Genomic DNA, 16,252 nt, shown 5'->3' with positions numbered 1-16,252 from the left:
GTCTGGGAGTTTTGCCAAAACCTTATTTTAATGAACTTTATGGGGAGATGCAGGAAGAGCATTATGCTGGAAATGCAGAAATCAACTCGGCATTCTTGGCAGGAGTACATTTTAGCCTACAGCACAAATGGAGTTAATCTGAAATGCAAACAGGAGTTGCATTAAATGTGCTTTGTTTGCCATTCAACAAGCTTTGCGTTAAGGGCAAAGACAATACTGAAATTGGGTGAGTACTTAAACTTTATTATGGAAATAAACGATGTTGCTCTAGAAGTCTTCCGCGACAAGAGAAACATGCTGTGAGGAGTTATTGAATTTCTTCTTTTCCTATCCAGAACAATTCTCTATTTGCCCGATATTTTCAGGCAATGGTTCCACAAAATTAAATATGGCCTTCCCTCTTCTGATAGCAAAACCCCAACAAAACTTAAACTATATCTTCTTTGCATGTTATAGGTAATGTGCTTTCATTATGCTTAATGTACTTTTAATAGTCTCTTATGGCAAGATGGTGATATTAAATGTGGGAATAAAATATCCATGATACAACCTTGAATTTGTTATAGTGCCTTTTATCTGTGGGCTCAAAACACTTTACACACATTCTCATTCAGTATCTCCTTGAGGTGTAGTATGTGCATTTTATGGTTGAGGACACTGAGGTGTACAATGACTAAGGGAATTGAGGTCATTTCCAGAGCTCACACTAAGCACAACCTGGATATGTCCCCTGCAGGAGTAAGGCCTCTCTCCCTCCAGGCCAGAATGCCTCCTAAGGGCTGCAGCATGGGCTTCTCAGGGCCAAAACCCCAATGCATCTTCACTAGTCTTTTCGTTCAGGGGCTTGTCTCTCTTACCTGGACACCATCAGATGCAGGGACATAACGTGCCCTTTTAAACGTGTCTGTCACATTTCTGAGAATTTCCACAGACATCAGAAGATCACCTGCATAGAAATTTTTCCTCTGAGTTAAATCCAACAGTGTCTTGGTCACCTGGGACATTCCATCACCTGCCAAAATTCGTTGCCCCTTAGCAAGGTGTTCTTTGATCTGTGATGGTCAAAAGAACAGAATAAACATCAGAATCTTCATTACTATTAATCTACATATTTTCATCAAATGTATTCAAAATTGCAGAGTCAACTATAAAATAGCATTACAAAACTGTGAATTTTGTGTATCCCACACTCTGATGGATAAACATCCAGCATGCAAAAACTAATGAGCATATACACTTTGGCAGGCACAACAGACTTGCCTTTTCTAGTACTCAGAACACACAATCGAACACGTTGGGAAAAGTTTGTACTAATTTCGGTTTTTAATTGAGTAAAAATAAAAAAAAAATACTTTTAGGTGTGATAAACAAGTGAGATAATTCAGCAAGATGTGATCAGAGACAGGAAATGATAAACATTTCAAAATACCCATTTTTCTAACTTCTGGGAAAGATGGTTGAGTAGGAGGACCCTAAGCTCACCTTGTCACTCAGATACAACTAGCTAACACCCACATCAGTGTAAATAACTGAGAAAATGACCCAAAGACTGGCAGAACAAACTCGACATAGCTAAATGTAGAGAAGAGACCATATGAAAGAGAATAGGAAGGGTAGAGACATGGGACTATTGGTGGGAGAGAGGGAGCTGCAGTTGAAGAACCAGAAAGAATACACAGGGAAGATGAATTTCCATAACATTTGGTTTTGAAAACCAAGAGGGCCAAATTTTGTGAGTTCTTACAATCAGCAGCCTTAAAACCTGGAACTTTAAATAAGGAGGAGAGCCAGGAGGTTGAGAGGAAGCTGAGTTCCTCCCCTTAAAGAGACAACTCAACAAAGAGCCCCATGGAGATGCAGCATACAAGCAGCAATTTGAAAAAATCCCTGGGATACTTGGGAGGGAGAAAAATTTGTGTACTAATCTCAGAGCTTGTGCTGGAGGGGTAGGGATAACTGAAAGACTTCTCTAGGAACAAAGAAGCTGTCAGGATCCATTTCCCTTCCCTGCCCCACCTAAACATACACCCACCTTCAGGAAACAGTTCCAGACCAACACTCATTACCCAACTTGCTAACAGTGCACCACAGCCATGCATTCTCCTCCAGCCAGGCCTTCACTCCAGGTCCCCTCCCATAGCGGAACCACACAAACCTTGCTGACACAAGGCATTCTACCTGCATATTTCTGTAGATGCACCCCATCCAGCTTCCCTTGGTCCCCAGCAGCTGCAGGTTCCCTCCCACTAGCACAAAACTTTCTGGCACCATATGCCCCGCATCCACATTCTCTTGCAGTTCAGCTACTGCATCTCTGGCAAGTGCCTGGTCTGAGTCAACTTAAGCCCAAGACAGCCCCAGACTGGCCCACTAACAACACAGGGACCAACAGGCAAGAGAGCCATTGCAGATGATGGGACTGCAAAAGTGGCTCAGCCACAACAGCAGGGCACACACAGCACACATAGGAGATACTGCTGAAACTCCAGGTTCTAGTGAACAGGAAACACTGCACTGCAGGGCACTATAGGACCTCTTCTACATAAGGCCACTACTTTCAAGAGGAGAAGTAGTTAACTTTCCTAACGCACAGAAACAGTCACAGAGAGTTAGACAAAATGAGGAGACAGAGGAATATGTCCCCAAAAAAGCAATGGGACAAATTAAAGCAAGAAACTTAAATGAAATGGAGATAAGCAAAATGTTTATAGAAAATTTAAAGTAATGGTCATAAAGATACTCATGAGACTTGAGAAAAGAGGGGAGAATCTCAGTGAGACACTTAACAAAGAAACAGAAAACATAAAAAGAACCAATTTGTGATGAAGAACTACGTAAATGAAATAAAAAAAATGACAAGATGGAATAAACAGACTAGAGGAAGCGGAAGAATGGATCAGTGATTTTCAGGAAAGAGTAATGGAAAGCAATCAAGCTGAACAGGAAAGAGAAAAAAAATAATAAAAAGTGAAAATAGACTTATGGAATTCAGCAACACCATCAAGCATAATAATGTTCACATTATAGGGATTCCAGGAGGAAAAAAAGAGAGAGAGAAAGGAAGCAGAAAATTTATTTGAAGAAATAATAGCAGAAAATGTCCCAAATCTGGGGAAGGGAACAGAAATCTAGATCCAGGAGGCACAGAAAGCCCCCAACAAAATCAACTCAAGGAAGTCTACACCAAGACACATAGTAATTAAAAGGGCAAAAATTAATGATAGAATTTTAAAACTAGAAAGAGAAGAAAAAGTTTTGCATACAAAGGAAACACCATAAGGTTATAAGCTGAATTTTCAGCAGAATGTTTGCAGGCCAGAAGGGAATGGAATGATATAATTAGTGCTGAGAGAAAAAACAAAACAAAACAAACAAACAAACAAAAACAGCAGCCAAGAATACAGTATCCAGCAAGGCTATGATTCAGAAAAGAAGAGATAGAGAGTTTCCCAGACAAACAAAAGCTAAAGGAATTCATGACCATGAAACCAGCCCTACAAGAAATGTTAAAGGGGACTCTGAGTGAAAAGGAAAGACCATAAGCAAGAATAAGAAAAGTAGGAAACAGAAAAGCAGTAAAAATAAGTATAATTATAAAAATCAGTCAAGGGATTCACAGAATTAAAGGATGAAAATTATGACATCATATACCTAAAATGTGGGAGGGAGAGGAGTAAAGAATGAGTTCACTTAAGTTCACTTAATTTAACTTAAGAGAACTTAAGCTCACTTAATAGAGACTGTTATATGCAGAAGTTGTTATATACCAACCTCATGGTAACCACAAATTAAAAACCAGTAATAGATATGCAAAAAAGAAAAAGAGTAAGGAGCCCAAGTACATCACTAAATAAAGTCATCAAACTGTAGAAGAGAGCAAAAGAAGAAAAGAACAAAGAACTATGACAACAATCATAAAACAAGTAAGAAAAGGACAATAAGAACATACTTGTCAATAATCACTTTGAATCCAAATGGACTAAACACTCCAATCAAAAGACATAGGGTGGTGGAATGGATAAAAAAGCAAGACCCATCTATATGCTGCTGATAAGAGAATCATTTCAGACCTAAAGACACATGCAGATTGAATATGAAAGAATGGAAAAACATTTTTCATGCGAATGTCAGTGAAAAGAAAGCTAAGTAGCAATACTTAACATCACACAAAATAAACTTAAAACAAAGACTGTGACAAGAGACCAGGAAGGACACTATATAATTATAAAGAGAACAAGCCAACAAGAAGATATAACAAATTGCAAATATTGTGCACTCATGATGGGAGCACCCAAATACATAAAGCAGCTAAAAACACATAAAGGAAGTAATTGATAGTAATATAATAAACACCCTCTAACATCAGTGGGCAGATCATCCAAACAGAAAATCAGCAAGCAAAGAGTGGCTTTGAATGACACACTGGACCAGACCATTCTAATATTCAGAAAATTCCATCCTAAACAGCAGAATATACATTCTTTTCGAGTACACATAAAACAGTCTCCAAAAGAGATCACATATTAGGCCACAAAACAAATTTCAACAAATTCAAAAAGTTTGAAGTTGAAGTCACACCATGCATCTTTTCTGACCATAACACTATGAAACTAGAAATCGACCACAAGAAAAATCTAGAAAGAACACAAATATGTGGAGGTTAAATAATCTGCTACTCAGCAATGAACGAGTCAACCAAGAAACCAGAGAGGAAATAAGAAATAGATGGAGACAAATGAAAATGAAAACACAATGGTCCAAAATCTTTGGGATGCAGCAAAATCTGTTCTAAAAGGGATGTTTATAGCAATACAGGTGTACTTCAAGGAAGAAAGAAAAATCTCAAATACGCAACCTAATCTTACACCTAAAGGAACTAGAAAAAGAAAAACAAACAAAACTCAAAGACAGGAAATTAAAAGATCAAAGCAGAAATAAATGAAATAGAAACTAAAAAAATACAAAACAAAACAAACCCAATAGAACAGATCAATGAAACCAGGAGCTGGTTCTTGAAAAGATAAAAAAAACTGACAAACTTTTAGCTAGACTCACAAAAAAAGGAGGAGGCGGGAGGACAGGACTCAAATGATCAAAAACAGAAACGAAAGAGGAGAAATTAAAAAATGACACCACAGAAATACAAAGGATTATAAGAGAATATTATAAAAACTTGCATGTCAAAAAACAGACAACCTAGAAGAAATAGATAAATTAATAGAAATATATAAACTCCCAAAACTGAATCAGAAAGAAATAGAAAATTTGAACAGACCAATGACCAGCAATGAAATTGAATCAGTAATAAAAAACAAACAAAACCACACAACTCTCAACGAACAAAAGTCCAAGACCAGATGACTTCACAGGCAAATGATACCAAGCATTTAAAGAAGAGTTAATACCTGTTCTTCTTAAACTATTCCAAAAAATGGAAAAGGAAGGAAAACTTCCAAATTCATTCTATCAGGCCAGGATTAGTCTGATACCAAAACCAAATAAAGACACCACAAAAGAAGAGAACTACAGGCCAATATCTCTGGTGAACACAGATGCAAAAATCCTCAACAAAACATTAGCTAACCAAATCCAACAATATATTAAAAAGAATCATTCATCATGATCAAGTAGGATTTATTTCACGGATGCATGCATGGTTCAGTATTCACAAATCAATCAACATGCTACATCTCAGCAATAAGAGAAAGGATAAAAACCACATGATCATTTCAATGGATGCAGAAAAAGCATCTGACAAAGTATAACATTCGGTCAACAACACAGGTCAAAGGGAACATACCTCAACATAATAAAGGCCATATTTGAAAAACCCACAACTAACATCATACTCAATAGTGAAAAACTGAGAGCTTTTCCTCTAAGGTCAGGAACAAGACCTTAGAGGTCCACTCTCACCACTTTTATTCAACAAAATATTGGAAGTCTAAGCCACAGCAGTCAGACAACACAAAAGAAATAAAAGGCATCCAAATCGGTAAAAAAGACGTAAAACTTTCACTATTTGCAGATGACATGACATTGTATACAGAAAACCCTAAGGACGCCACCAAAAAACTACTAAAACTGACAAAATAATTCAGTGAGGTCATGGGATATATAATCAATACACAGAAACCCACTGAATTTCTATTTACTAATAATGAGGTAGCAGAAACAGAAATTAAGAAAACAATCCTATTTATAATTGTACCAAAATAATAAAATATCTAGGAATAAATTGGACCAAGGAGGTGAAAGACCTGTACTCTGAAAACCATAAAACTCTGATGAAATAAATTAAACATGACACAAATGGAAAGATATTTCATGCTCATGGATTGGAAGGACAAATGTTGTTAAAATAGCCATACTATCCAAAGCAATTTACAGATTTAATGCAACCCCTATCAACATACCAACAGCATTTTTTCAGAGACTAGAATGAATAATCCTAAAATTTGTATGGAACCACATAAGATAGCCAAAGCTTATCTTGAAAATGAAGAACAAAACCAGGGGAATCACAATCCCAGATTTCAAGACATAGTACAAAGCTATAGTAATCAAAACAGTTTGGTACTGGCACAAAAACAGACGCATAGATCAAAGGAACTGAATAGAGAGCCCAGGAATAAACCCATAATTATATGGTCAATTATTCTTTGACAAAGGAGGCAAGAACATGCACTGAGGGAAAGACAGCCTCTTCAACAAATGGTGTTGGGAAAACTGTACAGCTACATGTAAAAGAATGAAACTGGGATACTTTCTTATATCACACACAAAAACAAACCCAAAATGGATGAAAGACCTAAATGTAAGACCTGAAACCATAAAGATCCTAGAAGAGACAAAGGCAGTAATTTCTCTGACATCAGATGTAGCAACTTTTTTCTAGATTTGCCTCTTGAAACAAGGGAAACAAAAGCAAAAATAAATTATTGGGACTACCAAAATAAAAAGTTTCTACACAGCATAGGAAACAATCAACAAAACTAAAATACAACCTAGTGAATGGGAGAAGATATTTGCAAATGACATATCTGATAAAGGGTTAGTATCCAAAATATATAAAGAATTTATACAACTCAACAGCAAAAAACCCACAAATAATCCAATTAAAAATGGGCTGAAGACATGAACAGATATTGAAGACATAGAGATGGCCAATAGACAGAAAAGATGCCAACATCACTCATCATCAGGGAAATGCAAATCAAAACCACAATGAGATGTCACCTCACACCTGTCAGAATGGCTAAAATAAAAAACACAAGAAACAATAAGTGTTGATGAGGGTGTGGAGAAAAAAGAACACAGATGCAAACTGGCACAGCCACTGTGGGAAACAGTATGAACTATCCTCAAAAAATTTAAAATACAAATATCCTGGGCACCTGGTTGGCTCAGTTGGCTAAGCATCCGACTCTTGGTTTCAGCTCAGGTCCTGATCTCAGGGTCCTCAGATTAAGCCCTGTATTGGGCTCCACACTCAGTAGGGAGTCTCCTTGAGATTTTATTTCCCTCTCTCTCCCCCTCCCACTTGTGTTCTCTTTCCCTCTCAAAAAAAAAAAAAAAAAATATATATATATATGTATATGTAATATATATATATATAATATATATATTATATATATATATATACATACACACACACACACATATATATATAAATAATAATAAATCTTAAAAAGCAATAAAATAAAGTAGAAATACCCTATGATTCAGTAATTGCACTACTGGGTATTTACCCAAGGAATACGAAAACACTAATTCAAAAGGATATATCCATCTTTATGTTTACTGCAACATCATTTTCAATAGCCAAATTATGGAAGAATCCCAAGTGTCCATGGATAGATGAATGGATAAAGATTGGTATATTTATACAATGGAGTATTACTTGCCATTAGCAACAACATGGATGGATCTAGAGAGTATAATGCTAAATGAAATAAGGCAGTCAGAGATAGACAAATACTATATGATTTTACTCATAGGTGGAATTTAGGAAACAAAACAAATAAACAGAAAAAAGAGACAAACTGAAAAACAGACTCTTAGCTATAGAGAAAAAATTGATCGTTATCAGATGGGAGGTAGGTGGGGGATAGGTGAAATAGGTGAAGGGTATGGAAGGTAGACTTATCACGATGAGCACTGAGCAATGCATAGAATTGTTGAATCATTATATTGTGCACCTAAAACAAATATAACACTGTACATTATACTGGAATTTAAAAAAAATCCACTTTTATTTAATAAGCTTAGCTCAATAATTTTTGCCTTACCTTTTAAAATAAACACATCTTTATATAACAGCAAAAACAAGTTTTCATGAAAACATTTTAGCTTAAGAAAATATCTCTAAATTTTAGAGATGTACTATGACATGATTGAAAGCTAGATTATATTAGCTTTATTTAAAAATAAACAATAGCAATAAAACAACTAAAAAAAAATCTGTCAGCGAGATCTTCAGCAGCAGAATGAACAATTAAGATTCAAAGCTTAAATTAGTTTTATGGCCAGAGAAATCTGCCACCAATTTTCATATTTGCTTATCTCACAGGTCAAGGGAAGAACAGCATTTTACAATGTGGTGGAACAGCAAGGTAAGAAAAGGTAAAGAGATAACAATGATCTATTATATTTGTACTAGTTTACTAAAAGGTCAATCTTTATCATTCTACTGCTAAATTTGTGATAAAATTAAATTTTCAAAAGGGTATGAAATAATTAAGAACTAACACAGCAGAAATTATCGAAAGGTTAATGTATAGTAACTGTAATTATCAAATTTCCATTAAGAAACATGACAACAAATCCTTTAAAGTATGCAATCAATCTGAACTATTCCAAAAGTTATGATTTTTTTGAAAAAAACAGGTTACAAATTATCTTGACACTTCAGATGATATTTTTCTTTAGCCTCTAAAACACTGTCTAAAAATCTTCTGATAAAATAAACATCTTCAGAGACATACTCTATTTCCATTATGTTATGCTAAAAAACAACACATTTAGATATTTTATTTCTTCCTATTTTCTTCTTTCAATACTCTCCCCGTCTCCCTTCAGTGGCAGCCACTGACCACTCTCTAAAGTCCCAAGGATTGGATGGCATAATGATCTAGCCCTTGCGTATCTCTAAAATCTCAACGGACCCTGCTGTGGAGTGACTTTAACATATTTAATCATGACACAGACATAGCATTGGCCAATCAGAAAGGACACTGATCCTCAGAGTAAAAGGCAGCTGGTTTGCCAAGAAGATATGTACTACCAAGTTGAACTCCAGTCCCGCTATTGATAACTATTTGCAATTTTCTGTTCAGGTCATGTATTCCATAACTCCGTGTTTTTGCACTGGGTATTTCACCCTCTTCCCTTACATTAGCCCATGTTTATATATCACTCAGATTTATTGCTGGTTCTCCTAAATATCTAAACAGAGTTAATGTTTCCCTGTGCTCTCTTATCTTACACATGCATCACGCTATCACACTGAATTATGTTTGCCTGTATGTCTTTCTGCGCCAATAGTCTTTCTGAATCTTGAGGGAGGTTCCGTGCCTTATTCACAGCCTTAGAATGTAGTAGAGTGAAAGTTTGCTAGAGTGCATTCAGTCATGATGTCCTAACTATATCTTTGTGATGTAATACAGTGGAAAGGGCTTTGGAGCCAGACTGCCTAGATTTTTATTTAAATGTTTCAACTTATTATTTATGTCATTGAACCCATCGGAGATTCAGTTTACCATGTCTCCTGTAAGATTTGAAAAATATGCCTATAGGGTTAAAATTTCTTTTTAATCTTTTTTCTCTTTTTTAACTTCAAATGAACCCACGCAAGCCTAAGAGAGTGAGCACAAAATACTGCATACAGGAAAGCTTGCTTCATCACGGGCTGCGTGCCCTTCGTGATCTATTTCCTGGAGATTTTCAACACTTGCCCCCTCATTCATTGTACAGCATTAAGTACATGTCCACCTAGGGGCCCTTGAACTTGCTTTTCCTTTGGCCTAGAAGAGTCTTCCCACAGAGATCCACATGTTTTTGTTTGTTCGTTTTTTTATCATTTCCTCAGAGAGGTCTTACCTGACTCCCTATATAAAATGGTATCCTTGTCATTCTCAATCAATTTACCCTTCTTCATTGTGCTCAACCTTACCAATCATTGTGTATCTGTCTCTTGGCTTATTTGTTTTCCTGCCTCTTCCATTAGAATATAAGCCTTGTGAAGAAAGACATCTTACCTTTTTTTTTTTTTTTTTTTTTTTACTGTTATATTCCCTGCACCTAGAGGACTTTCTCAGTATATTGAATAAATGAATTAAATGAATGAATGACTATGTCAATGTCCTTCTATGTTTATGTTAGGTCATAGGATTAAGTTAGGCATACTTGAAAGCTGTGCTAGCTTGTTTATCAACATAGAAGACATTGAAAACATTGGTATCAAGCAGCATGAAATAAATAAACTTTCTGATGTAAAGAGACAGTGCAGCTTCTGGCCTGAAAAGTGTCCTGTTCAGTAGATACAGTGTGAGGAAAGTTGCAAAGAGAAATGAAATTAATAGGGGCTACCTAAATAAAAAGTCATAAAACTCAGTCTTCAGTTTGTGCTGGCAGTGCAAATCACAGCTGTGATACTCAGAGCTGCAGAGAATTGAATGTTCTCCATTAGAAACAGAATGTAGGCAACAGTTGCCAAGGTAAACATCATCTAAGGACTTCAGATCAACTCTATTATTTTGGCAATGCCTACCTCTGTCTGTGAGGGATTTTACTTGCACAAATCTAACGTATCCCTCCCCTCAAACGAAAACATAACAAGGACTTAAATCTTGAGGAATAAAACATTTAGACATGTATTCTATTTGCAATAAAAATAGTACAGAAGGCACTGGATGGCTCAACTAATCAGAGCTCGGAAAGGCAGTCTTTCATGCCTGGGTCAGCATCAAATGCGGCCCAAGTTTGTAGTAAATTAACGTCATTGCCATCTGACAGCTGCTTAGCAGGCTTCTGTGAAATGAGTTGTTCTCAGTCCAGCCCTTTGCAGACAGGTGCCCCATAACACCACCAGCTCTCACAATTGGCACTAATTAGTATCCTTCCTGGCACTGTCAGTGAAAAGCACCCAGAACAAATATCATGTAATATTTGTACACATGAGTGTAGACTGTTGGCAGCATTTATAAAGGGTATAAGGAGTGTTCAGTTAAGACAGATTTCCATCTAGAACATATTTAGTTGAAAAACAATTCCAGGTTCTTGATCTTCCTTCCACAACACAAATAGTCTGTGGAAGTTTCTCTCCTTACCTTAAGCCTACCCTTTTGCTATCTATTTCTAGAATGACCTATTCATGTTAAACTCCTGGACTGTTTTTTTCTCTTTTCTGGATGAAGAAGTAGAGTTCAGATTGGGCTTGCTCACCTTACCTGTTCTCTTTTTCAAGTTGTCCTTTACTTGCACTCCACCTCTCTTCTTTTGTTTTTATCTCTATGATTTTATGATTGAATGCTATGGCTATCTCTGATTTTGAATTTCATCCGGTCCTCCTCAATCTTTCCCTCTCACAAAAATATAGCCTGACATAGTATATCTCATTTAAATACTGCTACTTTCAACTGCTATCTCCCTTCTGTTTCTCTTCAAAATCAAAATCAGAAGTATGAAATCTGATTTAAAACCCACAATTCTTTAAGTTGCAAATTAAACTCAACAATTACCTACTAAGCATTGTCTCTGGAAATCTTATTAGTATATGAAGTTTAAAGAACAGCTAGAGTCACAAAACCTGGATTTAAATTGTGTTTCTACCATTTATTACATAGGTCACTGGACAAATTGTCATTTCCCTAGGATTACCTGATTTGTCTGCGAAAAGAAACACGTCATTATATGGTCGTTATGATGGATTAATACAAAGATAGAGGATAAAAGTAGATATTCAGTGACTGTTAGCCCTTCCTATCTTACCATCTTCAATGTCTAAGTCCCCTGAATACTAGCTGTGTACTGTTTCTCACATCTATCCTTTTTTACCTATAGGCAAGAGATGCATGTTGGTCTAAGTCTTCAGTACCTCATCACACTCATTACAACAGTCTCCCAACAGGTATTACTGAGTCTCCCATGCTAAACTATCCTACTTTTTCAACTTTGAACATGTCACTTCTCTGCTTAAAACACAAACAAAAATAACTGCCAAAAAAATCCATCCATTTGATTTACAAGGCCATCCAAGTATAACCCTAACTGACATTTCTAATATTTTATTTCCCTTTATCTCATTGTATCTACCCCAACCCTATTCACTCATTATTTCTATTCAGTTAGTGATTCCTTCAGTCTTATTCCTCCATCTTTATTGCTACTTAGTAATTTAATCCACTTTGCTTTTGAATTCCTCAAATTAATGTTCACTATTATTATTATTGCTATTATTGATTTTTTAAAACTAGTAATACTTTTTAACCAGTCTATTCACAATTGCTTCTTAACCATTTCATCTTGAATTATCTTCTTTCAGAGTGTATTTTCCTTTTTTCTAATCTTTAAGTGATTATTTTGGTAGGGTTCTGTGTATGCAAACTTTTTCAATCAAAATCTTACTTTTATTTTTTTAGAGTTATACTCACTTTCAATTGATCTTTTAGATGAGGATGCTTTCATTTTCCCCATTGCATTTTCATAATATGATTTTAGTGCCCTATTTGTTACAAGTGCAAAGTCTCTTATTTAAATAGCTCATCTTTTGTAAATTACCACCCCCCCCTTTTTTTGTGTGGTAGCTTTAAATTTTTTTCTTTTTGTCTTTAGCATAATGCAGATTATATTTATTTGGATTTGCTTTTATTCATTTGGTACTTTTTCAATCTGAGTATCTTATCAGTCTTCAACTTAAAAAAAATTTTTATATATTAACTCATAGCATGCTGCCTCTCCCACAATTCTATGTGGTCTTTTTTTAAAATACATTTCTATTATATACATTTCTATTAAATACATACTAAATTTTCTTGTTCCATTCTTCATTTTCTATGTTCTCTTTCTTATTTTTTATTTCTTGATCTGTTCTGGCTTCTGAGTGAACTTTTTCTAGGCCTAAATTCCAGATTACCAATTCTTTCTTCACTTGTGTCTAATTGGCTATTTGGTCTCTTCATTAATCTTAATGACAATATTTTCTACTTATAGAAGTTCGATTTAATCTTTTTCATATTCTTCCATTCTTTAACTGTTCGGTTCTTTTTTAATCTCTTAAATTAGTTTAAACAAATGTTATCATTTCTTTCATATTTCCTATTATTTTTATTTCTTGCATTGCTAATGATCCTATTTGCTGATTCTCCCTAATGGATATTTGTCATTATTGTCAATTCATATTCAGTGAGATGCATTTGTTGTTTGGGAGGCCAAACTGCTGGTTTGTGAAAGAGTTGTTACAAACTAGTTTTGAGTGTGTTTCTCTTAGGATGGGGCCCTGAGGCAAGTTAATGATGCTGAACCATCTCATGCTAATTTTCATATTATTCCTTCTGTTTATGGCTTAGACTAGGAGTTTCAGTTTGTGAAAAGTGATCTGTTTCCTCTTACTCCAAAACCTTGTATAAACTACATATTTCTTAGACACATCCTAAACTTAACAGTTTTTCTAGTCCATGAGGCCAGAGCAGTCACAATAGTTCCAGCTCACTGCAGGGGGCTAGGTATAGCATCACTGCTTGTAGAGAGGGGCTCTTGTCAGTATCTCCAAGAAGGCTTTAGAATTTTAGCCTCCAGCACTTAGGACTCACATATAATCTGAAACTCTCATAGGTGCTGAATCATCAACTTTCCCCTACAGCTCGAGTTAGACTTTTTTTTCCCCCCTAAATTTCTGGTATCTAAGGATCTCCCTATCTTTCCTTTGAGCCCAGCTGCAATGCAATATTTGCAAATATATTCTTGTAGTTTATACAAAAAGTCACTATGATCTGTGAAGTGTTAGTTTGGTCTGTTCCACTGTTAGACTACTGCTGCAGGCTCCTAACACCAACCAGACTGAACTACTTACCATTTCCCAAAGAAAGCCCATGGATCCTGCCTTTTGCTCCTTGACTTAGGCCCTTCTGAAACTTCAAATGTTCCCTCCAAATCCATTTGTTAAATTATTATCTTTCCTTTCTCTTTCCTGAATTCTTCTCAGATAACTGCAATCATGATATGATCTCTGCTTTCAAACGTCATAGAAGTAATCTTGCTCTATCTTATATTATTATAGTGTTTGTGTTCTTATCTATTGTACTAAACCATAAACTCATAAGGGGCTTGCAGTTTCTTATTCATCTATGTGTCCCCTGTAATTTCCAGCTCATTGTCTGCACACAAAGGTATCTGCTCAAAGGGCTTGCTAAATTAAACCGAAACTACAGAAGGATTTTCCCTTCTGTAACTATCAACCTCAAGGTAAAAACATAGCAGTCCATGATGATTCAAAACAATGAAATATGTAATAATGGGGAACTTTTACATTCCCTGACACAATTTCCTTTTAAAAGATATCCAATTAATATAAATAGGCAAATGATTTCAGAAATTTTAAACATCTACAGTTATAGTTATATAATTGCTACCATTTAAAATAGAATAACAACTATTAAAACAAGGATAAAGCACTTAATTGAGAGCTTATTATACAGCAACGTGGTACAAAATGTTTTACATGAATTACCTCATTTGAGTTTTAAAATAACTGTTGGAGGTGCCATAATTATTCACATTTTACAGATAGGAGTATCGATTTAGTGTGGTGAACTGCATTCCCAGGATTGCTCAGCTCTTGAATTCTACTAAGATTTAAACTCAAGTAGTGGATTTCAGAGTTCCTGCTCTTAACCACTACATGCTTAACTTTGCTAGAAACTGTCAAAATGCTTAAATATTTAAAAATCATTCTCAATCATGTATATTTTAAGGAGACACTAAATTTTTCATATGAAAAAATATGAGAAAGAAGAGACTTGAAGCAACTTGCCAGGATGTTGAGGTACTGCCAATTATTTGAGTAATAGTCATTTTTTTGGAATGTAATGTGTAAGTGTTCCTAAAGCCATTTGCCAATATCTATAAAAAAAACTTTTTAAAAAGATTTTATTTATTTGATAAAAAGAGAGTGAGAGAGAGCATGAGCAGTGGGGAGAGGGAGAAGCAGGCTCCCTACTGAGCAGGGAGTCCAACGTGGGGTTCGATCCCAGGACCCTGAGATCATGACCTGAGCTGAAGGCAGATGCTTAACTGACTGAGCCACCCAGGTGCCCCTATAAAAGACTTTGTAAGTAGTTTATTCAAGTGGAGGGAAAAATCCCCCATGGATATATCAAGGATTCTATTTCCTTGGGGCTGTATTTTCTAATTCTTTTAATTTAGTCATTGAAGTACTTCAGATTTATAATTTCAGTATTTTCTTTAAAAATTATAATTATCAGTAATTTACTTTGCTCACACTGCAGCACTCTGTGAGCATCTTTGCTCCAAAGAGCAAGTCTTAAAAGTTTCTGTGTCATTCACATTTAATACTGTTGACAAAACCATCAGTGAAAGCAAAAAAAAAAAAAAAGAAAAAAAAAAACCCTGAAGTTTAAAAATAGTTGCCTTTTATAGTTCTGGATTAAGCCTCCTTGTTCTTTATATAGACAGATACGGTAAGGGTCATGGTTTAAAGAGTAGGTGTGTTTCTGAAATAACTTTATTCTTTTCACTCTATGCCTCCTACTGCCAGCCACAGTTGTCTTTATTGTGTGAATCCTAAAAAAAGGTTTATCGTAGTCACTTTGTGCAAATGACACACTTTAAACATCATATATTTATATATTATTTTCAGTATCAACTCCTACAGTCCATCTGTAAGGTATATTAAAGGTTCTCACAGCTCTAAGTGGCTTCAATTAAAAGATAATTATACAAGAAACTTCTTTTCATAAAACAATAATCTAAATATATATCTTTGCTTCAGTTTATAATTATCATTTTTCTAAGACCAAAGTCATTCATTAGATGATGGTATTAAATTATTTACAGATCTATCTGGTGTCTCCAGGAAAGAGAGCTCATCCGTGTGGAAAAGAAAGCATATCCTTCGATCTACTATACTAATAGTTCTTAATTTTCCCTATATCGATACAAAAAGCTTGTGTTCATCTTAGAGCTGTCCTAGGGCTCGGAGTTCAAATTTGAAAAGACAATTCTTGCCTGGAGA

The 16,252-nt window shown here is 35.4% G+C and overlaps 1 protein-coding gene across 3 annotated transcripts in view; it reads right to left on the bottom strand.

Annotated features, from left to right (window-relative positions):
* The window catches only part of ADGRB3 (adhesion G protein-coupled receptor B3), a 695,949-nt gene that overhangs the window by 355,717 nt on the left and 323,980 nt on the right, over window positions 1-16,252 (bottom strand). For all 3 annotated transcript variants that reach the window (XM_026507135.4, XM_048219740.2, XM_057303989.1), the window contains one exon: window positions 858-1,052. In XM_026507135.4, the coding sequence (XP_026362920.3) occupies window positions 858-1,052 (195 nt within the window). The remainder of the gene's footprint in view (window positions 1-857; window positions 1,053-16,252) is intronic.

The sequence above is a fragment of the Ursus arctos genome, unplaced genomic scaffold, assembly GCF_023065955.2.
Source record: "Ursus arctos isolate Adak ecotype North America unplaced genomic scaffold, UrsArc2.0 scaffold_29, whole genome shotgun sequence".
Classification (NCBI taxonomy): domain Eukaryota; kingdom Metazoa; phylum Chordata; class Mammalia; order Carnivora; family Ursidae; genus Ursus; species Ursus arctos.
This window is presented reverse-complemented; position numbering and strand designations above follow the sequence as displayed.